Source organism: Pan paniscus, chromosome 13, assembly GCF_029289425.2.
Source record: "Pan paniscus chromosome 13, NHGRI_mPanPan1-v2.0_pri, whole genome shotgun sequence".
In the NCBI taxonomy this organism is placed as follows: Eukaryota; Metazoa; Chordata; class Mammalia; order Primates; family Hominidae; genus Pan; species Pan paniscus.
Window position 1 is genome coordinate 54,152,610 of NC_073262.2, and position 24,912 is coordinate 54,177,521.

Sequence of the window (24,912 nt, forward strand, 5' to 3'; positions counted from 1 at the left end):
AGGAGGAGCAAATGGACAGTGACATTGTCATTCCTCAAGATGTCACGGAAGACTGTGGTATGGCTGAACATCTTGAAAAGGCCTCCCTTTCGAATAATGAGTGTGGTTCTCTTGACAAAACCAGTCCAGAAATGTCGAACAGTAATAATGATGAAAGAAAAAAAGCTTTAATTTCATCAAGGAAAACATCAACTGAATGTGCATCTAGTACAGAAAATTCTTTCGTTGTCAGCAGTAGTTCAATTTCTAATACCACTGTTGCTGGAACTCCCCCATACCCTACAAGTCGGAGGCAAACCTTTATTACTTTGGAGAAGTTTGATGGTTCAGAAAATAGACCTTTTAGTCCATCCCCCTTGAATAATATTTCATCAACTGTTACAGTGAAAAATAACCAGGAAACCATGATTAAAACAGATTTTCTACCAAAAGCAAAGCAAAGAGAAGGGACTTTTTCAAAATCTGATTCTGAAAAAATAGTGAATGGAACTAAGAGATCAAGCCGGAGAGCTGGTAAAGCTGAACAAACAGGGAATAAAAGGTCTAAGCCCTTAATGAGATCTGAGCCGGAGAAAAATACTGAGGAATCTGTTGAAGGCATTGTAGTCTTAGAAAATAACCCACCTGGTTTGCTTAATCAAACAGAATGTGTGTCAGATAATCAGGTTCATCTTTCTGAATCTACAGTGGAGCATGACAATACAAAGCTTAAAGCAGCAACAATGGAAAATGCTGTATTATTGGAAACTAATACTGTAGAGGAGAAAAATGTAGAAATTAATTTGGAATCCAAAGAGAATACACCCCCAGTAGTAATATCAGCAGATCAAATGGTAAATGAGGATAGTCAGGTTCAGATAACTCCAAATCAGAAAACCCTTAGACGGTCTTCAAGGCGACGTTCAGAAGTGGTAGAGTCTACCACTGAAAGCCAAGATAAGGAAAATAATCATCAAAAAAAGGAACGACGTAAGGAAGAAGAAAAACCTCTTCAGAAGAGTCCATTGCATATAAAAGATGATGTGTTACCTAAACAAAAACTGATTGCTGAACAAACTCTACAGGAGAATTTAATTGAGAAAGGAAGTAATTTACATGAGAAGACTCTTGGGGAAACTAGTGCTAATGCAGAAACTGAACAAAATAAAAAAAAGGCAGACCCTGAGAACATTAAGTCTGAGGGGGATGGTACCCAGGACATTGTAGATAAGTCCTCTGAGAAACTAGTCAGAGGCCGAACACGGTATCAAACTAGAAGAGCATCTCAGGGTTTGCTTTCCAGCATTGAAAACTCAGAATCTGATAGTTCGGAGGCAAAAGAAGAAGGTTCTAGGAAGAAGAGATCTGGAAAATGGAAAAACAAAAGCAATGAAAGTGTTGACATTCAAGATCAAGAAGAGAAAGTGGTGAAACAGGAATGTATAAAAGCTGAAAATCAGTCACATGATTATAAAGCAAGTTCTGAAGAAGATGTAAGCATAAAATCTCCGATTTGTGAAAAACAAGATGAAAGTAGTACTGTAATATGTCAGGATTCTACAGTAACTTCAGATTTGTTGCAAGTTCCTGATGATTTACCAAATGTGTGTGAGGAAAAAAATGAAACTAGCAAATATGCAGAATATTCCTTTACAAGTCTACCTGTGCCAGAATCAAATCTAAGGACTAGAAATGCCATTAAGAGATTACATAAGCGAGACTCTTTTGATAATTGTAGTTTGGGAGAATCCTCAAAAATAGGGATATCAGATATTTCTTTGCTTTCAGAAAAAACTTTTCAAACACTTGAATGCCAACACAAGAGAAGTAGGAGGGTGAGGAGATCTAAAGGTTGTGATTGCTGTGGGGAAAAATCACAACCTCAGGAAAAGTCACTCATTGGGTTAAAGAATACAGAAAATAATGACGTAGAAATTAGTGAAACAAAAAAGGCAGATGTGCAAGCACCTGTAAGCCCATCAGAAACTTCTCAAGCTAATCCATATTCTGAAGGACAATTTTTAGATGAACATCATAGTGTGAATTTTCATTTGGGTCTCAAAGAGGATAATGATACTATTAATGATTCATTAATTGTTTCTGAAACCAAATCAAAAGAAAACACTATGCAAGAATCTCTTCCTTCTGGAATAGTAAACTTTAGAGAGGAAATTTGTGATATGGATTCTAGTGAAGCAATGTCTCTTGAAAGCCAAGAGTCACCTAATGAAAATTTTAAAACTGTTGGCCCGTGTTTAGGAGACTCGAAAAATGTTTCACAGGAATCTTTGGAGACAAAAGAAGGAAAACCAGAAGAAACCCCAAAAATGGAACTGAGTCTAGAGAATGTTGCTGTTGAAGGAAATGCATGTAAAGTAACAGAATCCAATCTAGAGAAAGCAAAAACTATGGAATTGGATGTAGGAAATGAAGCTAGCTTCCATGGACAAGAGAGACCCAAAACTGGTATTTCTGAAGAAGCAGCAATAGAAGAAAATTATAAAATAAATGATGACTCTGAAGCAGACACAGCTAAACTGAATGCCAAAGAAGTAGCAACTGAGGAATTTAATTCAGATATTAGTCTTTCTGATAATACTACACCTGTAAAATTGAATGCTCAAACTGAGATTTCTGAACAAACAGCAGCTGGGGAACTAGATGGAGGAAATGATGTATCTGATCTATACTCATCTGAAGAAACGAATACCAAAATGAAAAATTATGAAGAAATGATGATCGGTGAGGCAATGGCTGAAACTGGCCATGATGGTGAAACAGAGAATGAGGGCATAACTACCAAAACCTCAAAGCCTGATGAAGCTGAAACAAACATGTTGACTGCAGAAATGGACAACTTTGTTTGTGACACAGTTGAAATGAGCACTGAAGAAGGAATCATTGACGCTAATAAAACTGAAACAAATACTGAGTATAGTAAATCTGAAGAAAAATTAGATAACAATCAAATGGTAATGGAAAGTGATATTTTACAGGAAGATTACCATACTTCACAGAAAGTAGAGGAACCATCACAGTGTCTGGCATCTGGAACAGCTATCTCTGAACTAATAATAGAAGACAATAATGCATCTCCTCAAAAACTAAGGGAACTTGATCCTTCACTTGTGTCAGCAAATGACAGTCCTAGTGGCATGCAGACACGCTGTGTCTGGTCTCCTTTGGCTTCTCCGTCTACGAGCATTTTAAAGAGAGGACTAAAAAGATCCCAAGAAGATGAAATCTCATCACCTGTTAATAAGGTAAGGGGAATGAGGCTAAATATTAAGGAACCCAGTATTTGGTTGGGATATTTTGGCCATACAGTGAGCTCTGGTGAATGACAAAATATTACAATTATATGGCCACTCATTTGATTATTTACCATAATGGTTGCTAGGGAAAAGGTAGGTAGAAGAAAAGGTTTCGAAAAAAGGAGACTGAAGCCTTTTAGATAAGTCTTTCATTTTACAACACTAAAGATCTTTATGCAGCTGTGCACATTGTTCACCTTTGGCAAAATTGATAAGGCTCCTAGCATCTTTTCTGCTCCCCATACCATGATATCATGAGGAAACAGATTTAGGAATGCAGGCAACACTGCCATTGATAAAGCAGATTTAGTAGTTGTCGTGTGTTGGAACATTATGCTGTTTTACGTTTTACATACATGTTCCAGACCATATCTAATTAAAAAAAAAAAAACTCATGTGCCTTCATCAACTTGTAGATGTGATCTTATTTATAGTTATTTATATCCCCATTTCCTCAGCTAAATTATAGATCTTTTACTTTAGAAAAGATGGATTATCTATATATCTGCTTTAGCTTCAGGCCTTGTGCCTTGCACATAGTTTGTTGAATGAATGAATAAAAAAAATAGGAAAAGTTAAATGTATTTATGTAACTCAACTTGTCTTATACTTAACAAAATAGATATCCTGAAAAGGTATGATGTTGGCATTCCTTAATTTTGAACTTGAACCTGCTATTCATTGTAGAATACATTTTATATATACAAGCATGAATATATAGACATGACACCTTGTTTTTTGCCTTCAACAAACAACACTTTGAAAGTATTCCTTCGGCCAGGCTCGGTAGCTCACACCTGTAATCCCAGGCATGGGATTTGGGAGGCCAAGGCAGGTGGATCACCTGAGGGTCGGGAGTTCAAGACCAGCCTGACCAACATGGAGAAACCCCATCTGTATTAAAAATACAAAAATTAGCTGGGCATGGTGGCGCACACCTGTAGTTACAGCTACTCAGGAGGCTGAGGCAGGAGAATTGCTTGAACCCAGGATGCAGAGGTCGCAGTGAGCTGAGATTGTGCCACTGCACTCCAGCCTGGCGACAGAGCGAGACTCTCTCAAAAAAAGAAAAAAAAATGTTCTTTCAAAATCCCTGTTACTCTTATTCATGTGTCTGAACTTTGCAAGATACACTGAAAATTCTTCTGCTGAGAATCTAGAGATTAAGTTGTTTTTTGTTTTGTTTGTTTTTTGAGATGGAGTCTTACTCTGTCTGTAAGACAGAGTAGTGCAGTGGCATGATCTTGGCTCACTGCATGCTCTGCCTCCCGAGTTCAAGCGATTCTCCTGCCTCAGCCTCTTGAGTAGCTGGCATTACAGGCATGTGCCACTAAGCCCAGCTAATTTTTGTATTTTTAGTAGAGATAAGGTTTCACCATGTTGGTCAGGCTGGTCTTGAACTCCTGACCTCGAGATCCACCCGCCTTGGTCTCCCAAAGTGCTGGATTACAGGTGCGAGCCACTGCGCCTGGCACATTTCTGTTTTTACATCAGTCTTCTTTCTAGTCTGGTAATCCCATAAAGTTACTAGAATCAGATCGTACACTTTTAACTGCCACATCTGGCTTCGTTAAGTTTTTGTTACTGTGCCTTTTTCACAATCTTTGGTATTATGCAGAGACAGTTTAAAATATAGAAAATTAGAGTGAATTGTGGTATTGAGTTAATGTGATCTGTGAAGGCAGTCGCTAGGAACTGTGCAGCTGACTTCTGGTGAAATAAATTTTCTAAACCCACATTCTATTTTTGGGTAACCTCATAATGAAAATTTATGGTGTAATTTTTTAAAAACTTTAATTTTGTTAAGTAAAATCCTGACCTGTGTTTTCAGGTTCGCCGTGTCTCCTTTGCAGATCCAATATACCAAGCAGGATTGGCAGATGACATTGATAGACGGTGCTCTATTGTTAGGTCTCATTCTTCCAATAGTTCTCCCATAGGAAAAAGTGTTAAAACTTCTCCTACTACACAATCTAAGGTAAGCTATAGGCTTTAAAATATATATATATGTATACCGACACAGAATTACATGTACATGATGTGTCATAAAATGAACTATATATGTGAAAAACTTCTTCCTTGGTTTAAAATATATTCTTTTGTCTGCTACACGGTAAGCAGAAAGGAAGAGAAGAGGTGGTAAGAGGCAGTAATGATCCAGCAAGTAATTGATTAGGTAGTAGATTACTCTTTTTATGTTTTTTGAAATTTTAAAGAAATGATTGCAGTCTAAGTTGTAAAAATTGTAAAATTATAGTCATCTAGGGTTCTGAGTGTTTTTTTCTCTCCTTTCTTCTATCTAGCATAATACCACTTCAGCCAAAGGATTTCTGTCCCCAGGATCACGTAGCCCTAAATTTAAGAGCTCAAAGAAGTGTTTAGTAAGAAGTGCTTTAGTTTTCATGTCACTTTATATTTTCATGTTCAGTCAGTTGACCTCTGTGTAACAGCTTCTGAAATTTATTCTAAGATTTCAGAAATGGCCAAAGAATCCATACCATGCCCAACAGAAAGTGTTTACCCACCATTGGTGAACTGTGTGGCACCAGTTGACATCATTTTACCTCAGATTACATCAAACATGTGGTAAGTGGTTATTTAGGCTTCTTGCTTATATTCCAAGATGCCACTTATTTAAGAGGACTTATCTGATTGCTTGGTTCTCATGTTTAGAATTGATTGGCATGTACTCTCTCACACATTTTATTTTTGAAATAAAAATGCAACTGAGAAGGTAGGCCAGATAAGGCAATATGAAAAACATTTAGTATAGTAAGATGTATGCATAATATTTCAGGTGCTGCATTGAACCCTTATATCATTATCTTGTTTAATCCAAATATAAACCTTATGAGGAATATGAATATCATTTCTACTTTATAGGATGAAGTTTACAAAGATTACCAGCAAAACCACACAGCTGTTAAGTCATCACATGTAAGAAGCATGAGACTCACATACATAAAACTTGTTCATCAGCTGTTTTGTTTTGTTTCTAATTAGAAGTTTGTTTCCTTGATGTTTTAAGTCTTGGAAACTTAAATGCGTGCATGTAGATCGTTCACTATATCTTGATTAAAAGAATTATTTCAGGTAGTTTGTGATGCCTTGAGATAGTTTCTCTTTAACTGAATTATCAAGCTGCCCTGTCATAGCATAATCCCCAATAGGAGATGAAGTATTCTTAAACTTCTCTGAGGAATTTAATGATTCAGTAATATGTATCAGACATACCAAGTCCATTTCTGATTAAAGTTGGGGAGGGGATTATGTGTACTTAAGAATTATCTATTAATGAGATGTATGTAGAAGCACAAGGCACGCAGTGGGCTCATTCAGTTGCCAGTACTATTGCTTATACCAGACATACACATCAGATTCGAATTTTGTTTTAAATTACACATACATGTGCCTGTCTTCACTGTGGGCTAACCTCAGTTATGATTGAGCTTAAATGGGGAAATTCAACTGGATAAACCCTTGCAAATAGCATATAAATAAAACTATATAATTATAATTTCCTGTTTCTGTTTTGTTTAGGGCAAGAGGCCTGGGACAACTCATTAGAGCTAAGAATATAAAAACTATTGGTGATTTGAGTACTCTTACAGCATCTGAAATAAAAACTCTTCCTATCCGTTCTCCAAAAGTGTCCAATGTAAAAAAGGCTCTCAGAATATATCATGAGCAGCAGGTAAAAACTTAGATGTTAGCTACGATGTATATTAATAAATGATGTAGCAGTACAGTTACAGAAGTTTGTTAAAAGATCACTTCATAATGGCACAGGGAAATTGATTCATTTATTTTATACTGTCTTTATGCATTGCACCTCAGATAAATTTTTAAATTGTTTTTTCATTAAATTCTGTTCATCCCCTTCTCTCTCTCATTTCCACCATTCGGTATTTGATTCCATGGCTGCTACTGCTAAAACCTAGATGTTCAAATCCAAACATCTACCAAAACCATACAGATTTGTAGGTCACAGTATTTTGATTTTGATGCCTACCACATTTGTGACTTATTTTTCTTAGTTTTCCTTTTTGTCAGTATTGTGCACATGAATATTTTGGGTCATGGGCATTTTTCAAGATTCTGATGAAAGCTAAGATTCTTCCCTGCTGTAAAACTGTATAGAAAATTTTGTATATAATTTCAGAAGGATTCACAGCCTACTGAAACCCATTCAGAGACCCTCTATCCATTGACACTACAGGTTGAGTATTCCTTATCTGAATTGCTTAGGACCAGAAATGTTTTGGACTTCAGATTTATTTCGATTTTGAGATATTTGCATTATGCAGCTACTTGCCAGTTTAGCAGCCCTAATCTGTAAATCCACAACGCTCATTAGAGCATTTGGGCATCATGTCAGTGCTCAAAAAGCTTCAAATTTTGGATTCCATTCCATCCAAAAAAGATTCCATTTTTGGAGTAGGCATACTCAACCTGTATCAGAAGTTTTGAATAAATGAAAAATAGAATAAGCAGTGTTCTGAATCAGAATTTCTCAGACCTGGGGTTTGCCAGCCACTGAAGACTTCTGCTGTATTCTTGAAGGTCCTTGATTTTATATTAACTTATTTGTGATCTTCTAAACATTCATTAACCGGTTACTCAGAAAACCAGTACTACTAGTAATTTTCTGTCTCACAGATTGAATTTAGTTTCTAAAGTATTTTCTTACTCAGTTTCCATGGGTCTTGGGAAAGTCTATGAGAATTAGGTTTTCTTTAACAGCTTCATTAAGGTATGATTTACATTGTGTAAAATTCACCTACCCTATGTGTGCAGTTAGTTTTTAATATATTCACAGAGTTAAATAATATTGCCCATGATCTAATTTTGAATCTTTTTTTTTTTATCACCCAGAGAAGAAACACTGACCCATTAGCTATCACTCCTCATTTCCACTGTCCAGCCAATGCCTACTTTTCCTCTATAGATTTGCCTATTCTGGATATTTCATAAAAGTGGGGTCGTACAACTTGTGATCTTTTGTGAATGGCTTCTTTCACTTAGCATAATGTTTTCAAGGTTTATCCTCAAAAATTTCCGTTTTGAGGTTGAATAATTCTTTGTAGATTCTGGATATTAGCCTTTTGTCAGATGAGAAGATTGCAAAAATTTTCTCCCATTCTGTAGGTTGCCTGTTCACTCTGATGGTAGTTTCTTTTGCTGTGCAGAAGCTCTTTAGTTTAGTTAGATCCCATTTGTCAATTTTGGCTTTTGTTGCCATTGCTTTTGGTGTTTTAGACGTGAAGTCCTTGCCCATGCCTATGTCCCAAATGGTATTGCCAAGGTTTTCTTCTAGGGCTTTTATGGTTTTAGGTCTTACAGTTAAATCTTTAATCCATCTTGAATTAATTTTTGTATAAGGTGTAAGGAAGGGATCCAGTTTCAGCTTTCTACATATGGCTAGCCAGTTTTCCCAACACTATTTATTAAATAGGGAATCCTTTCCCCATTTCTTGTTTTTGTCAGGTTTGTCAAAGATCAGATGGTTGTAGCTGTGTGGTATTATTTCTGAGGGCTCTGTTCTGTTCCATTGGCTTATATCTCTGTTCTGGTACCAGTACCATGCTGTTTTGGTTACTGTAGCCTTGTAGTATAGTTTGAAGTCAGGTAGCATGATGTCTCCAGCTTTGTCTTTTTTGCTTATGATTGACTTGGCAATGCGGGCTCTTTTTTCGTTGCATATGAACTTTAAAGTAGTTTTTTCCAATTCTGTGAAGAAAGTCCTTGGTAGCTTGATGGGGGTGGCATTGAATCTATAAATTACCTGGGCAGTATGGCGATTTTCACAATATTGATTCTTCCTATCCATGAGCATGGAATGTTCTTCCATTTGTTTGTGTCCTCTTTTATTTCATTGAGCAGTGGTTTGTAGTTCTCCTTGAAAAGGTCCTTCACGTCCCTTGTAAGTTGGATTCCTAGGTATTTTATTCTCTTTGAAGCAATTGTGAATGGGAGTTCACTCATGATTTGGCTCTCTGTTTGTCTGTTATTGATGTATATGAATGCTTGTGATTTTTGCACATTGATTTTGTATCCGGAGACTTTGCTGAAGTTGCTTATTGGCCCAAGGAGATTTTGGGCTGAGACAACAGGGTTTTCTAGATATACAATCATGTCATCTGCAAACAGGAACAATTTGACTTCCTCTTTTCCTAAGTGAATACCCTTTATTTCTTTCTCTTGCCTCATTGCCCTGGCCAGAACTTCCAACACTATGTTGAATAGAAGTGGTGAGAGAGGGCATCCCTGTCTTGTGCCAGTTTTCAAAGGGAATGCTTTCAGTTTTTGCCCATTCAGTATGATATTGGCTGTGGGTTTGTCATAAATAGCTCTTATTATTTTGAGATACGTCCCATCAATACCTAATTTATTGAGAGTTTTTAGCATGAAGGGTTGTTGAATTTTGTCAAAGGCCTTTTCTGCATCTATTGAGATAATCATGTGGTTTTGGTCTTTGGTTCTGTTTATATGCTGGATTACGTTTACTGATTGTCATATGTTGAACCAGCCTTGCATCCCAGGGATGAAGCTCACTTGATCATGGTGGATAAGCTTTTTGATGTGCTGCTGGATTTGGTTTGCCAGTATTTTATTGAGGATTTTTGCATCAATGTTCATCAAGGATATTGGTCTAAAAATCTCTTTTTTTGTTGTGTCTCTGCCAGGCTTTGGTATCAGGATGATGGTGGCCTCATAAAAAGAGTTAGTGAGGATTCCCTCTTTTTCTATTGATTGGAATAGTTTCAGAAGGAATGGTACCAGCTCCTCTTTGTACCTCTGGTAGAATTCGGCTGTGAATTCATCTGGTCGTGGACTTTTTTTGGTTGAATAATATGCATTATATGTATATACCACATTTTGTTTATCCAGTTGACAGACATTTGGGTTGTTTCCACCATTTGCTATTACGAATAATGCTGCTGTGTCTGCAAGTTTTTATATGGATAGATGATTTCATTTCTCTTGTATATATACCTAGAAGTGGAATTGCTGAGTCATATGGTTACTGAACTTATTATTTTCAGAAAGTTAACTTTCTGAACTTAGTATTTTCTCAATCAGTGGTCCATAGGTCCTAGGAACACTTAAGAAAATTGTATCCTTTTTTTTTTTTTTTTTTTTTTTTAAATACAGTGTCACTGTCACCCAGGCCAGAGTGCAGGTGGGGCATGATCTCAGCCCACTGCAGCTGCACCTCCTGGACTCAAGCAGTTCTCCTGCCTCAGCCTCCCGAGTAGCTGGGATTACAGGCACCGTAATTTTTGTGTTTTTTTGTAGAGGGGGGTTTCACTATGTTTGCCAGGCTGGTCTTGAACTCCTGACCTCAAGTGATCTACCCACCTTGGCCTCCCAAAGTGCTGGAATTACAGGGGTGAGCCACTGCTCCCAGCCAGAAAATTGTGTTCTTTTTTTTTTAAAAAATTCTATATTTTATTTAAGCTTGGAAATCTCTGGTATAGACTTTTTTATACCACGTTCTTAAACTTGGGAAATAGAATGTAATTTTCTTAGCTGCCATGGCTATATTTCTTGAGAAAACCATTATGAAATATTGTTAAATTCTAACCCTCTCTTTGAGGAAATACTTTGTAATGCTTTATTTTGTGTAGTTAGAACCTACTTTCTTAGCAGTATTAGCTCTTAATTGTGATGGGTGGTAGAACATAGGTTCTATGCAATGTTTTCCAGTGTTTGTACTATTACTCCTATTAAAAGTAAAGTTTCAATTTGTTGTTTTGTTGTTTTGCGTTTTTTTCTGCTCCAACTGTAATCAAGGTGAAGACTCGTGGACTAGAAGAGATTCCAGTTTTTGATATTTCTGAAAAAACAGTAAATGGAATAGCAAATAAATCTTTGTCACCTGATGAAGAAAGACTTGTCTCAGGTATATTTTAGCAAAAGTGGGATAATTTTATGTAGAAGATCAGCTGACTTTCTTGAAATATGTTATTTTTTTTAGTCTGATTTGACCATGCCTTATTTCAACAATTATTTTATGTTTAATGTGAAGTATATGAAAAACTAACTGATTGGACATCAAATGTGTCTACTTGTTTTTCTTGTCAGCTTCTCAAGGATTTAAACTATATACTTTCTCTTCTAGTTATATTAATAAATGAAGTAGTCTACCATTTTTAAATTTCTTTAATAGCACAGAATAATCTATGAGAATAGCACAGAATAATAAGCAGTGGTAGGTTGGGTATGGTGGCTCACGCCTGTAATCCCAGCACTTTGGGAGGCCAAGGTGGGTGGATCGCTTGAGGTCAGGAGTTCGAGACCACTCTGGGCAACATGAAACCCAGCACCTACTAAAAATACAAAAAATAGCTGGATGTGGTGGTGCATGCCAGTAATCCCAGCTACTTGGGAGGCTGAGGCGGGAGAATGGCTTGAACCTATGAGGCAGAGGTTGCAGTGAGCTATTACGCCACTGCACTCCAGCCTGGGCAATAGAATGAGGCTCCATCTCATAATAATAATAAGCAGCAGAAGCAGCAGCGGCAGCTCTGGTAGATTTTTTTGTCTGCTTGTCCTCATGAAGACTTAAGCCTGCTCTCTCAATTTGAAACCTAGGCACTTGGACTAACTTAAAAGATCATGTAAATAATTTAATTTTTGTCTGGTATAGATTTAATTGTGTTTTTTTTTTCTCTTTTAGATATAATTGATCCTGTTGCTTTAGAAACTCCATTATCCAAAAACCTTGTGGCACAGATTAGTGCTCTTGCTCTTCAGCTGGATTCAGAAGATCTTCATAATTATTCAGGAAGCCAACTATTTGAAATGCACGAGAAACTAAGTTGTATGGCAAACTCTGTAATAAAAAATCTACAGTCACGTTGGAGATCACCATCCCATGAAAATTCTATTTAGTATTTTCAGAGAAAATTGAAGGTTTTTTTAAACATCACTGGATTTCTTGATTGAGGAAACAACTTCTGAAATAATAGCACAATTTCAAAGAAGAGACTCTTTGCAAAGTTGATAACATTTCAAACCCTGAAGGACAGTGACTTATTATGTAAGTTCAATTTTGTAAGTTCATTATGTAAGATCTTTTTTTTTTTTCATATAATGTATTCTTGGCTGCTATGCGTGGTTTTTCAGGAAATTTAATTATCTTACTGAGATGTGAAAGCAAAACTAGTAACAGAACTTACATTTTATTTCATGCTTTCTTAAATCCGTGCATATTCTGGTGAAACATGTAAAATACTTTAAGTAAAATTGAACATTTTTATTTGAATTTTTGCTGAACTGATAAAGGTGTTTATACTTTTGTTTGTTTGTTTGTTTAATTCATGTTTGTTGGGACTGAGGTTTAGGAAGTTTGTTACTGGTTAAAAACCTCAAATGAAATGCGAAAGAATTGGAACTTTTCCTGCATATGTCAACTTTGGACAGCTTTCAAGAAAAATGAGAAAAGTTTCAACTTCTGGGGGTTAAAATATTAATGCAGAATTTACTAAGATTTTATTCATTTGCATTAGCAAATATACATGCAGCAGCAGTTGACTGAAAATTTATTCTTATGAGACGTATAGTATTCATTTTTAAATGCATGATTGTACATTATGTATAGACGACAATGTTTTTAATTTATAAATTTCATTCTTTGTTAATTGCATGGGTTTTTCTGCAGCTTATTGTGAATACCTTGGTTCTGTTCAATAGAAACATTTTGTATATATTAAATACTGAAATATCAGTATTGATGGTGGAAGTGCTTCATGGGCTTGCTGCACATATTTGTAGGATACTGTATCTGCAAATGCAACAACAAATAGTTTTGTACTTGGTTAACAGTCTTAGTTAAAACATGAGTTTATTTTCTAAAAGTATCCAGAATAAGTAAAATTATAGAAATAAGAAAATGTTACACAACTTTGCTGTTCATACCCTTACCTTCTTACTACTTCCGGTTTGGAGGAGGGTATCGCCACTAGAAAGTGTGCCTCCTTAAGATTTCTTAAAGGAAAGTTAGTTTCAGTATTTCACAGCAAGTTGGACTACAAAATCTAGAGTTGATCTGCTTTTTAAACCTTCATTTAAAAGCACACTTGGAAGAAATTTGAAACTGATGTTTTTAATATATGTCTGTGTTGCCTAGGTTTTCTTTTTTTAAAGAGGTATGTAATTAAAACCTTTGTAAATTATGCCAACTAATATTAGTGCCTGACTTCCCATATTTGTTTCATCTTTTTAACTGACAATATATCTTACTTGTTCTTTGAATAGAATGAGTGAGTGATCTCAGTTTTCACATTTTATTCAGAAGCTAATCCCTACTTAGCAAGGCACACGTTCTACAGCAAGTCATAGAAAGTTTAATCCTTGTGCCTACTTAGCTCTCGTATATTCAGGGATCTCTATAAAAGTTGGTGTCTTTTTTCATCATCATAAATTCATCATAATCACAGATATTTTTGGGTCTAAGATATTCATATACCAAGGATGGTTTTGTAAAGAATTCTGGGATCATTGAATTAAGGATTGTGGCTTGAAGTAACTAAAGAAAAATACTAATTTCCTTAAAAGGAATTATAATTATGATTTACATTTTACATCATTAATTTCCCAAATTATATTTAACCGTAAGGAGGTGCACATGAGTTTTTAGCAAACAGGTATGAATAAGCAGCTATGTATATGTGTTTGGGGCAGAGGGGAGCAGATTACTTTAACACACTTCAGAATTAAAATCAGTTCGTTTCATGACTATGTGCCTTAACGTTTGTGTGAACTAAACTTGCTGATTGAATGAAATTCTTGGGAAGCCGAACAGTAATAGCAGAAAATGTGACCAAATGAGTATCATGTACTTAAATCACTGAATTTTATATAAGCACAAGTATTAATTTTAAAAACATTATAGTTTAATAAAGCTGCATTTAAAAATATTTGGGAGCAAAGACAAGCATGCTAAATCTTCATTTTGCTATGGCTATAAGCATATATTTTTGGCAACTTATTTGCAATATTCTTGCCTTAAAGTTTCCTGCAAATTTCCCCTTTAGTAATTCCCGAATAGCGCAACATTAATATTCCATGATTAGCTCTACTGTGTTGTCTCACTATTAAAATGGAATTCGTTTTTTCAAATCTTTTCTAATGGTTAATAAAACAAATGTCAGATCATAATAACACTCAAATGTGTCTTAATTGTCTTATGCATATTTAAGAAGAAAAAACTAGTGGCATACAGGATTGTCATGTAGTATCTTTTTTTTTTTTTTTTTTGAGACACAGTCTTGCTCTGTTGCCCATGCTGGAGTGCAGTGGTGCGATCTCGGTTCACTGCAAGCTCTGCCTCCCAGGTTCACGCCATTCTCCTGCCTCAGCCTCCCAAGTAGCTGGGACTACAGGTGCACGCCACCATGCCCGGCTAATTTTTTATATTTTTAGTAGAGAAGGGGTTCACTGTGTTGGCCAGGATGGTCTTGATCTGACCTCGTGATCCGCCTGCCTCGGCCTCCCAAAGTGCTGGGATTACAGGTGTGAGCCACCCCACCTGGCCATTTTCTTTTTTTTTTGAGATGGAGTTTTCGCCCTTGCTGCCCAGGCTGGAGTGCAGTGGCACGATCTCAGCTCACTGCAACCTCCACCTCCTGGGTTCAAGCGATTCTCCTGCCTCAGCCTCCCAAATAGCTGGGATTACAGGTGCCTGCCACCACCACTGGTTAATTTTTGTATTTTTAGTAGATACGGGGTTTCACCATGTCGGCCAGGCTGGTCTCAAACTTCTGACCTCAGATATCCACCTGCCTCAGCCTCCTAAAATGGTGGAATTACAGGCGTGAGCCACCGCTCCTGGCCCATCATTTCCATATCTATGAAATCTATTTTGGATTTTAGAGTGGATTTAAATTTTCAATATTTCAGTGACCTCATTGTTAAAGCTGCTTTGCCACTTGTACAAGTTTGAAAACCATTGTTGAATCATATGGAGCTTTACTCTAATTCCAAATAGTTAAAGGATGAATCAGGTTAAATAATGCTGTTGGATAATACAGGCAAAAACAGGATTTAAACCCGCACATTAAAAGCATGATTGAAGGCCGGGCAGGTGGATCACTTTGGCCCAGGAGTTCAAAACTGACCTGAACAATGTGGCGAAATCCTGTCTCTACTAAAAATACAAAAACCAGCCAGGCATGTTGGCGCATACTTGTAATCTCAGCTACTCAGGAGGCTGAGACATGAGAATTGCTTGAACCTTTTAGGCGGAGGTTGCAGTGAGCCGAGATCGTGCCATTGCGCGACAGAGCAAGTCTCTGTCTCGCAAAAAAAAAAAAAAAAAAAAAAAAAAGTTTAATTCTAACATTGCCCATGGATTTTTTTTTTTTTGTACAGCTTGAAGATAAGATAGTTAAAGACTCTGTTACAATTTAAACATCATAAAAATGTGAAGAGTAAGTGGTGAGGCAAGAAACAAAATTGGGGGAAATGGTGGGGATCGTGAATATATAAGTGAAGTTTTATTTTTTTAAGGTGTAAAGGAGTGAGAATAGAGTAATTGCTTTTTAAAAAGAAAGTATAAATGGGTTAATTTTTTTCTTCCAACTTTGACTTTAATTCAGTAAGAAAGGCCTAGGTTTCATCTCATATTCTTCATAATTGATTTTCAAGAAGTTAATTTGTCATTCAGCCTAGGAGGCTATAAAACAGCAGTTAGTTGGCATTATTAGACTAAAACTTGGGTGGGGGGAGAAGACTGTTTCCTCATTGCTGCAACCCATGTCTATCTTATTCCTAAGCCATTAGAAAGACCTTGTACTTTGTATAGAAACATTAGAGTGAGGTTTTGATTTTTAACATAGTACTCTCAAACTTTGATGTGCATGTGAACAAGCGGATTCTGATTCAGTAGATCTGCATTGGGCCCCGTGAGTCTTTTTAAACACAGTCCCAGGTGATTCATGCAGATGCCTGTGAACTGCGCTGGTAGATGGGCCTAAGAGGCTTCAGGCTGTGTTTTAGGTTTTGGTAAGCCAGGCAGATTCAAGTCCTTTTATAACTGTCAATTTTGTGAATTGGGGATGCAGACTGGTTTTGAAGGCTTAAAAAGTTCAAAAATTTTAAGAAAGTTAAGAATTTTGCTTAAGAGCCTTTTAAAAATATGGACGATTTATTTTTTAAGTAGGCAGACTAAGAATTTCAGGTTATAAAGAATCTTATTGATAAGGCAAATTAGACAAAGTATTTTCTCATGAGTATTTGTGGGTTATGTTTTTGTTAATATAAAAGTTGATTTGTAAGTATTAGAATATATTTAGTCTCTAAGTAAATCTTGCCTTCTATTATGGATCATCATTATTAATAAACATGGAAAATCAACACTACCCCTAATATTAATCTGGCAGTTAAATTTAGTAGTGCTATAATGAATAAGTCAGTCTAGCAGATATGCCCTGTCATTATACTGCGGACCTTTGGTCACTTAATTTTCTGTTATATTATGTGGTTGAAAATTCCTGTTTCATCGTAAAGTGAAATTTGAAAGATGGAGTTGAATAATATGATTCTCGAAAAGTGAGTTTTTCTTGGAATTCTGTTAAGGTGTTAGATTTTCCTCACATATTTAACTAATCTGTAAGAACTACCCTGAAAGCACTAAGGAAAATGTAGCCGAAAGTTAAGTAATAGGTTTTAAAAATTTATCAAAATTTATTGATAGTTTGATCTGTAAAACAAATTGGGTTTCGTGCTTTCTGATGTCCAGTTAATAAGTATGTTATGTGCCAGGCTTTACATATTGCTCTTTGCAAGTAGCCGTTAAAGTGTAAGTCATTGAAGTTTGAAGATCTATAAATATTTAATATAGTAGTCTAAACAGTTGTGAGAACTTACTCAGTTCTGAAATAGAATGTTAAATTTTCCGATGTGGTCCTAATCATTTTTTTCTTTACATACTAAGCCTTCCTTTCTCCAAAGAACAGTTAAAACCAAATGTGTTATGGTAAGCTGTAAATACCGTTGGAATAAAAGATAACCGTTCATCTTACCTAAAAAATTGAAGACAATATTTTCCATTGTTGATGTCACAAGTAAGAAAAAAACTCTAACTTTTGTACTCTACTTGTAGCAGAGGGAATATTTTTGGCCACAGTGTGCCAATTTATAATTGTAGATAAAGCTGAATTTACTGGACAGCAAGCTTATATGCTGATAGAAGTTGATGCACTGAGAAGTGATGAAGAGAATGGAAAAGGCAGATTGAGCTGGAATTTTAATGCATAGTACATTTAGTAGAGAGACAAGCTGTCCTATATACTCCTGTATACTTCAGAAATAGCTGATAGCCTATAGTCTCTGAGAGCTATTCTGTACATAGCACAGTATTATAATTGATGTTCATAAATACCCTGAGAGATTATGTTAAAATACATTATTAATACTCCTACAAAAGCAGTAAGTTAATAAGTATTTCCAACAAAAGGCAGCTTTGTTTCTTAAACGGATAAACAACATATAACTAGGAAGATCATCTTCAAAATAAAGTGTCATGGAACTGAAAATAGAGTATAGTCTAACAATTATTTTGATACACTATTGAATAGCTAACAAGTGTCTAAAGAATTTTTTATTTTTATAGAATAGGAAGTTTCCAAAAGAAAACAATTAAGAGCAAAATTGGTTTTGAGTATAGAAACTGAAGGATGGCAGTCTTAACTCCTAGGTTTTTTACAGAGCACAGATTGGTAAACTAGCATGCCACCTGTGTTTTGTACTATCTGTGAGCAGAGACTGGTTTTTACATTTTTTAATGGTGAAAAAAGTCAAAAGAAGGAGGATATTTTGTGACACATGAAAACATATTAAATTAAAATTTCAGTATCCAGAAATAAAGTTTTATTGGAATAGCTGTGCTCATTGTCTTTAGCTGCTTTCCTGGTACAGTGGCTGAGTTTAGTAGTATAGCAGAGTCTGTATGGCTTCCAACAGTCAAAATACTGTCTGGCCTTTTAAAGAGTTTGTCAATCCCTTTTATGGAGGAAGGTTTTGCTCATGCATGGCATGTTAGTCAATTTAGTTATTTGCTTCTAGCTGGCAGAATGTGGTCTTGATTACTTAATTTCTGTTACCCCTGTATTTTCCAAAATGGCTTCTCCTGATTTTACTTACGTGTTTTACTATTGCTCAAATTACAGATACTAGGAAACACTACTACTTTATAAGTACACTTCTTTTTCCTAAACTCTCAAACTACAGTTACGTATTTGCCATGATGTTAAGGGACCTTGATGGTCTGTGAATTATCAGTTGCTTTCTGCACTACCTCCTGTAGATAGACCTGACTGATAGCACTTACAAAAAGACTGATAGATGCCAAATCAGTCATTTATTAACCCTCTAATATTGTTGTCCCGATCATTTGGTAAACTCTAAGAGAGCTTAGTTTTACATTCACAAAGTATTTGTATTTGATAAGTCTTAAAAATGATTTAAGTTGAAGCCTAACAGAAGTACTTGTTCATTCCTCAGTTACCTGCAAATAATGGAAATAATAGTGCAGTCAGTTTTATTTGATTGTGTAATGCTTTATATTAGGGGTCTCAAACCCCTGGGTGGCATTAGATTCTTACAGGAGCGTGAACCCTATTGTGAACTGCACATGCAAGAGATCTAGGTTGTGCGCTCATTATGAGAATCTAATACCTGATGATCTGAGGTGGAACAGTCTCATCCTGAAACCATCTACCCCAACACCTCTGTCTGTGGAAATTGTCTTCCACGAAACTGGTCCCTGTTGAAAAAAGGTTAGGGGACCACTGCTTTATACAGTGTTTGAAGTAGGCACACTTACAGTTACTATTTCTGGTTCTTTATGACTGTTGAGGGGGGCAGAATTCTATGTTTGATTCACAGTAAAACTTTTCATGAATCATTGAGGGTTAACTGTTATCACTTGCCAATGGAAACTGGATATTGAAACATTTTTTAAGAAATGCACTTTTACCTGAAATAAAACTATAAAAACTAAACTCTGGTACTTGTTTTTGTTGGCTACATTTTGGTTTTTTGTTTTGTTGTTTTCGTGAGATCTGAAATGAGTATGAATAGTTTAATTCAAATACCACAAAGTGTATGTTATATTCCTCCACAAACATGAACCGTTCCTTTTCCTTTTCCCCTTTTATGGCCTGCTTTTTAACCACAGAGGTTTTCTGATTTATGCATAGTTTTATGGGTTCCACTGGTTTCTAAATCCAGAGATGGTGGTTTTTCTGTTGTTGTTGTTAATGAGTTCAGTTTCTCATTGAACTTGTTAGAAGAGAGGTTTCGTCAAATAAGGGCTGAGTAGATGCAGGCAAGCTTGGAGAGGCAGTCCACATGGTGTGGGCGAGGGCAGAGGTGGCACTGCCAGGCTAGTCACCAGATGAAGTAAATGCCTCACCCCAACATGACCATAACTTCCTCTGCAGAACCAAGCATGTTGATGGCAGCCGAAGAAAAGCTCCATAGTTTTAAGGAAAAAAACAACAACAACAATTAGGGTAAACAGTGATGTTGAAAGTTACTGTATTAGTTTCCTAGGGCTGCTGTAACAGTACCACAAACCTAATAAGTTAAACAACTGAAATGTATTGTCTCAGTTTTGAATAGAGGTCTGAGATACCGTATCAGCAGGGTTTGTTCCTTCTAAGGACTGTGTGGAAGTTATCTGTCCCATACCTCTCCCCAGCTAGCTTGGTGGTGTGCTGGCCATTTTTGACAGGTAGAGGTATTTCCCCAATCTCCCATCTTCATATGACTTTCTACCTATGTGCCTGTGTATTTGTCTAAATTTCCCTTTTATAAGGATAGCAAGGCCATTGGATTAGGGCCTCATCTGAATTAACAGCATCTGCAAGGATCCTATTTACAGGGTCACATTCTGAGGCCTTGGGGGTTAGGACTTAACATGAATTTGGGGGTGGGAGGGTGGGACACAATACAGTTCATACATTTGAGTGAGATTTGATTGAGATGTAACCCATAGACCTAATTTCTCCCTTTTATAGTTTCTTGAAGATGGCTCTTTGCAGCCTACGTGGTAGTGGAGATATATACAAAGGACTTCCCTAGTATCGTTGGACCAACAAGCACAAGCAGATGGCAGGAAGATTAGAACATTGGATATTGATTGCCAGTTTTTAAGGTGTGTTAATTTTCTTGTGATTAATGTTTTAAGAGTCCTTTATAAGATACACACTGAAAGGTAACTAATCTGTAATGAGATTCAGTATAAGGAAGTTACAAGGTAATGAGAGGAGTGCATTGGTTTGGTGGAGAGGAAACAGGGTTAACCATGAGTTGATAATTTTTGAGGCTAGTTGGTGGATGTAGGATTATTCTCTACTTTTATATATACAGTCATCCCTCAATATCCATGGGGTATTGGTTTCAGGACCACCCCCACCTTATGGATATTAAAATCCCTAGTGTAAAATGACCTAATATTAGCATATAACCTATGCACATTCTCCCATATACTTTAAATCAGGGTTCCCCAACCCACGGGCTGTGGAGTGGTACAGGTCCATGGCCTGTTAGGAAACAGGCTGTACAGCAGGAGGTCGAGTGGCCGGTGAGCAAGCATTACCACCTGAGCTCTGCCTCCTGTCAGCTCACTGGCTGCAGTAAATTTTTCATGAACTGCACATGTGAGGGATCTAGGTTTGTGCTCCTTATCAGAACCTAACACCTGATCTGAGATGGAACAGTTTCGTTCCCCACTGTGTGGAAAAATTGTCTTCCACAAAACCGGTCCCTAGTGCCAAAAAGGCTGGGGACCTGTGCTTTAAATCATCTCTTGATTATAATACCTAATATAATGTAAATGTATGTAAATATGTTATATTGTATTGTTTAAGGACTAATCACAAGAAAACTAGCTGTTCAGTACAGATGTGACCATCTTTTTTTTTCTGAATATTTTTGATTCATGGTTGGTTGAATCTGTGGATGTGGAACTCAAGGATCTTGGAAAGCCAGCTGCATGTTGAACATTTTCCAGGCTTTAAAGAAAAATCTGTAAGAGACAAAAGTTCTGTTGTTCTTTGCAATAGCACCTGCAAAGTGTGCCTTGGCAAACCGATAAAGTAAATAGGAAATTTAAAACTAAACCAGCCAGGCCAGGTCCAGTGGCTCAGGCCTGTAATCCCAGCACTTTGGGAGGCTGAGGTGGTTGGATCACCTGAAGTCAGGAGTTCGAGACCAGTCTGGCCAATATGGCAAAACCCTGTCTCTACTAAAAATACAAACATTAGCCCAGAGTGGTGGCACACGCCTGTAGTCCCAGCTACTCAGGAGGCTGAGACACAAGAATCACTTGAACCCAGGAGGGAGAGGTTGCAGTGAGTAGAGATTGGGCCACTGCACTCCAGCCTGGGCAACAGAGGGAGACTCTGTCTCCAAACAAAAAAATGGCTCATTGTAATGGAGATAGCATATACTTTAGTATTCTAAAAGTTTGGGAGTTGGAAATCACAATAGGATTGTTGCCTACTTGCATTTTTATCCAGTTTAAGGCAAGATGGAAGACTTGGGAGCAGGAGAGTAGCACCATTTGGCACCATTTGGATGGTTAGGCATAATCTGCCTTTTCTTGGGTCTGTAAATTCCCTAAGGGCATCAACTGTCTCTTGTTCTTCACTTGAGCTTCAGCCTCTAACCCAGTGCCTGGCATAGAGGTGTACGTTGGTCATTCGCAAGTGAGTGCGCTCTCTTCACAAGAGCATTTTCTCCCTGTGAGTCTCAGACACATTAAGAAGCTTGAGGCAGCATTACTACGGCTGTAAAGTTACAGGGACTTACCTACCTTCTAGGAAGAACAGTCTGTAAACTTAAACATTAAGCCATTATGGTTGCTTCTCCTCCCTTTGCCTTTGCCACATGCTGCCATCCTACTGGATACAGATGGGAAAGATGCCCTTGAAGTTAGGATTGGAGTCCACAGATGTTCTTAAAACTGTAATAGAAGCTTGCTGAATGCAAGTATAGATAGAGTTTTGAGAATGTCTACTCTTATGCATAACAGTACATTTTTTAAATTTAGATAATTTTTTAGTAATTTTATGTACAATTTGCTTCATTGAATTTTTATAGGTAGATAATAAAACCATTAAACATAAATAATGCTCATTCCATCCACAGAGTTGTAGAATTAGAGGTTTTATTAGTTGCTGGTTTGTATTGATTATAAGTTTATAACTTCAGAACTGAATTAGAAATAATAAGCATTAGCAATCAGCAAGGAAAAGGTGAACATCTCTGCTGTTTTTCCTTTAATGTGTTTGGCATATTCAAAATCCCTGTTTTAGAAAAGAAATAATGTTAAAACATGTTTATAATGGAGAAAGACTCTAGGCACAGAAATAATATTGCAGAAGCTTTTAAAGTGTCTGTTCTGCAACTTATTTTAAAACCCAAAGGAGAAAGGATGGTACTACCATAAATCACATTGACACAGAAAAACCATAGGCAGCTTGAGAACTTAGGTAACAGTGGAGAGTCTAAACTGAAACATTGACTGCAGGATCTGTAAGTCCTGCAGACAAGTGTGATGCTTTGAAATGCCTAAATAGCTTCAACGTAGTTGGCTGGGAGCATTCCGGTCCTGCCAGTCCTCTGCACAGTGCCATACATCCAGCCTTCATCAATTGCTTGAACATTTATGATGGCATCTCCATCCTTGAAGGACACCTCATCTGCATCAGCAGCCATATAGTCATACATGGCACGGAAGATTTTCTATTCGTGGGGATGGAAAAAGGGGAAATATTATATGTTGGATTTGCAACAGTTAACACACATCTATTTGTAAGATCTCTCATAACTGACTCCACAAACTTAAGTTGAACAAAAGAGAATGTGCAACCATCAACAAAGTAAAAGGAACCCACAAAATAGGAAATACTTGCAAGTCATGTATCTGATAGGCAATTAATATCCAGAACATATGACGAACTCCTACAACTCAATGCCTTCCCCCACCAAAAGAGGCAAAGGATATGAATAGACATTTCTCCAAAAAAGATAGACAAATAGCCAAAAAGCACACAAAAGGATGCTCAAAATTAGTCATCTGGAAAATGCAAATTATTAAAACCACAATGAGATACCCCTTCACACATGCCAGAATGGTGATGATAAAAAAGACAGACAATAACAGACATTAGAAAGGATGTGGAGAAACTGGGTCCTTCATAAACCACTGGTGGAAGTGGAAAAGAGTGCAGCCACCTTGGAAAAGAATTTGGCAGTTATCACATGTTAAATACAGCATTACCCTATGGCCCAGCAAATTCCACTCCTAGGTGTATACCCAAGAAGAATGAAGACATAGGTCTGCACAATAATTTGTACATCCATGTCCATAGCAGCATTACTCATAATAGCCAAAAAGTGGAAACAACTTAAATGCCCACCAACTGATGAATGCATAAGCAAGATCTGGTATATCCATACAGATCTATTATTGGGTAGTAACAAGAATGAAGTACTGACACATGATACAACATGGATGAACTTCAAAAGTAAAGGAAGCCATGCACCAAAGTCAGTATATTGTATGGTTTTATTTATATGAAATGTCTCAGGTAGCCAAATAATATAGTGACAGGAAATGGATACGTAGGATTGGATGGAGCAGGAAGGGGATGGAGAATGAATGCCAATGGGCACCAGCATTTGTTTGTTTGTTTTAATTCACCAGAAGAGTTTTGAATACAGTTTTTTTTATGGTGATGAAAGTATTCTAAAATTAGATTATGGAGATGGTTGGGAAAAAAAGCTTAAAATCATTGTACACTTTATGAACTTCATACTAAGTTATGTATGCATGAAATTGTGTGTGTGTGCGCATGTGCGTGTGTGTGTACTGACAGAAAAGACAGAATATGCTGCTAATTTTATTTATGGCCTTTTTCTACCTTTCGAAGAGGTCAGTCTTGTATTTTAGAGAAGAATTTGAAAACCCGTAGCACTATTGCATGTCATCTTTCACTCTGGGAATTTGGGAGCATACGAGTAGTAAAAGTTTCTCAAAGCTATCCTCCACAGTGTTAAAATTGTAATAATTTGGAGGTATATAATAAGTGATAATATCAAAAGTTTCTTCCTAGGAGCAGCCACTGGTTAGTAGTTTTGGATGTAACCTATATGGTTTTTTCTTGCATTTTGAAATTCACATGCATATATTCAAATTCACAAATAGATTTCCTTTCCCCTTTGCATAAGTGGAACATTACTATAAATAATACTGTGATTTGTTCTTTCCATTTAATATAGCTTGGAAGTCTTTCCATGTAAATGTAGCTGTATCTTACCCTTTTTGACTGCTGCAGAGAATTTCACATTTTAATAATATCACGAATTATTCAGCCATTTTCATTTTTCTGGACATTTAGTTGTCACCATTTTTTCTTACACTATAATGAGCATCCTACCGTTTATCTTTGGGCAAATAATTTCTGAAGAAAAAGCTTTTGAAGGTAAAAGTTTTAGGTCAAATGGCATATGTGTTTAAACTTATTTTATACATACACACATATATATATGTATAAAATAATTTTACAAATAGAGATGGGGTTTTGCCTTGTTGCATAGG

General features: G+C 36.6%; 2 protein-coding genes across 21 annotated transcripts in view; one reads left to right on the forward strand and one right to left on the reverse strand.

Annotated features, from left to right (window-relative positions):
* The window catches only part of RIF1 (replication timing regulatory factor 1), a 160,559-nt gene that overhangs the window by 52,847 nt on the left and 82,800 nt on the right, over nt 1–24,912 (forward strand). For 6 of the 20 annotated variants that reach the window (XR_008624503.2, XR_008624504.2, XR_010109388.1 and 3 more), the window contains exons 30-38: nt 3–3,242; nt 5,125–5,271; nt 5,597–5,674; nt 5,764–5,879; nt 6,177–6,230; nt 6,834–6,987; nt 11,091–11,199; nt 11,977–12,339; nt 20,324–20,460. Coding sequence is in view for 11 of the 20 variants with exons in the window: in XM_034954272.3 (XP_034810163.1) it covers nt 3–3,242; nt 5,125–5,271; nt 5,597–5,674; nt 5,764–5,879; nt 6,177–6,230; nt 6,834–6,987; nt 11,091–11,199; nt 11,977–12,191 (4,113 nt within the window). In the remaining 9 variants the exon portion in view is untranslated. Of the gene's footprint in view, nt 1–2; nt 3,243–5,124; nt 5,272–5,596; nt 5,675–5,763; nt 5,880–6,176; nt 6,231–6,833; nt 6,988–11,090; nt 11,200–11,976; nt 19,304–20,323; nt 20,461–24,912 lie in introns of those variants that run through there. The other 14 variants (XM_034954272.3, XM_034954274.3, XM_055108581.2 and 11 more) reach the window with 6 other exon arrangements.
* Nucleotides 22,460–24,912, reverse strand: part of NEB (nebulin) — a 241,876-nt gene continuing 239,423 nt past the window's right edge. Inside the window, exon 182 of the mRNA XM_034954281.3 lies at nt 22,460–23,054. Within this exon, the coding sequence (XP_034810172.2) occupies nt 22,881–23,054 (174 nt within the window). The 3' untranslated portion in view covers nt 22,460–22,880. The remainder of the gene's footprint in view (nt 23,055–24,912) is intronic.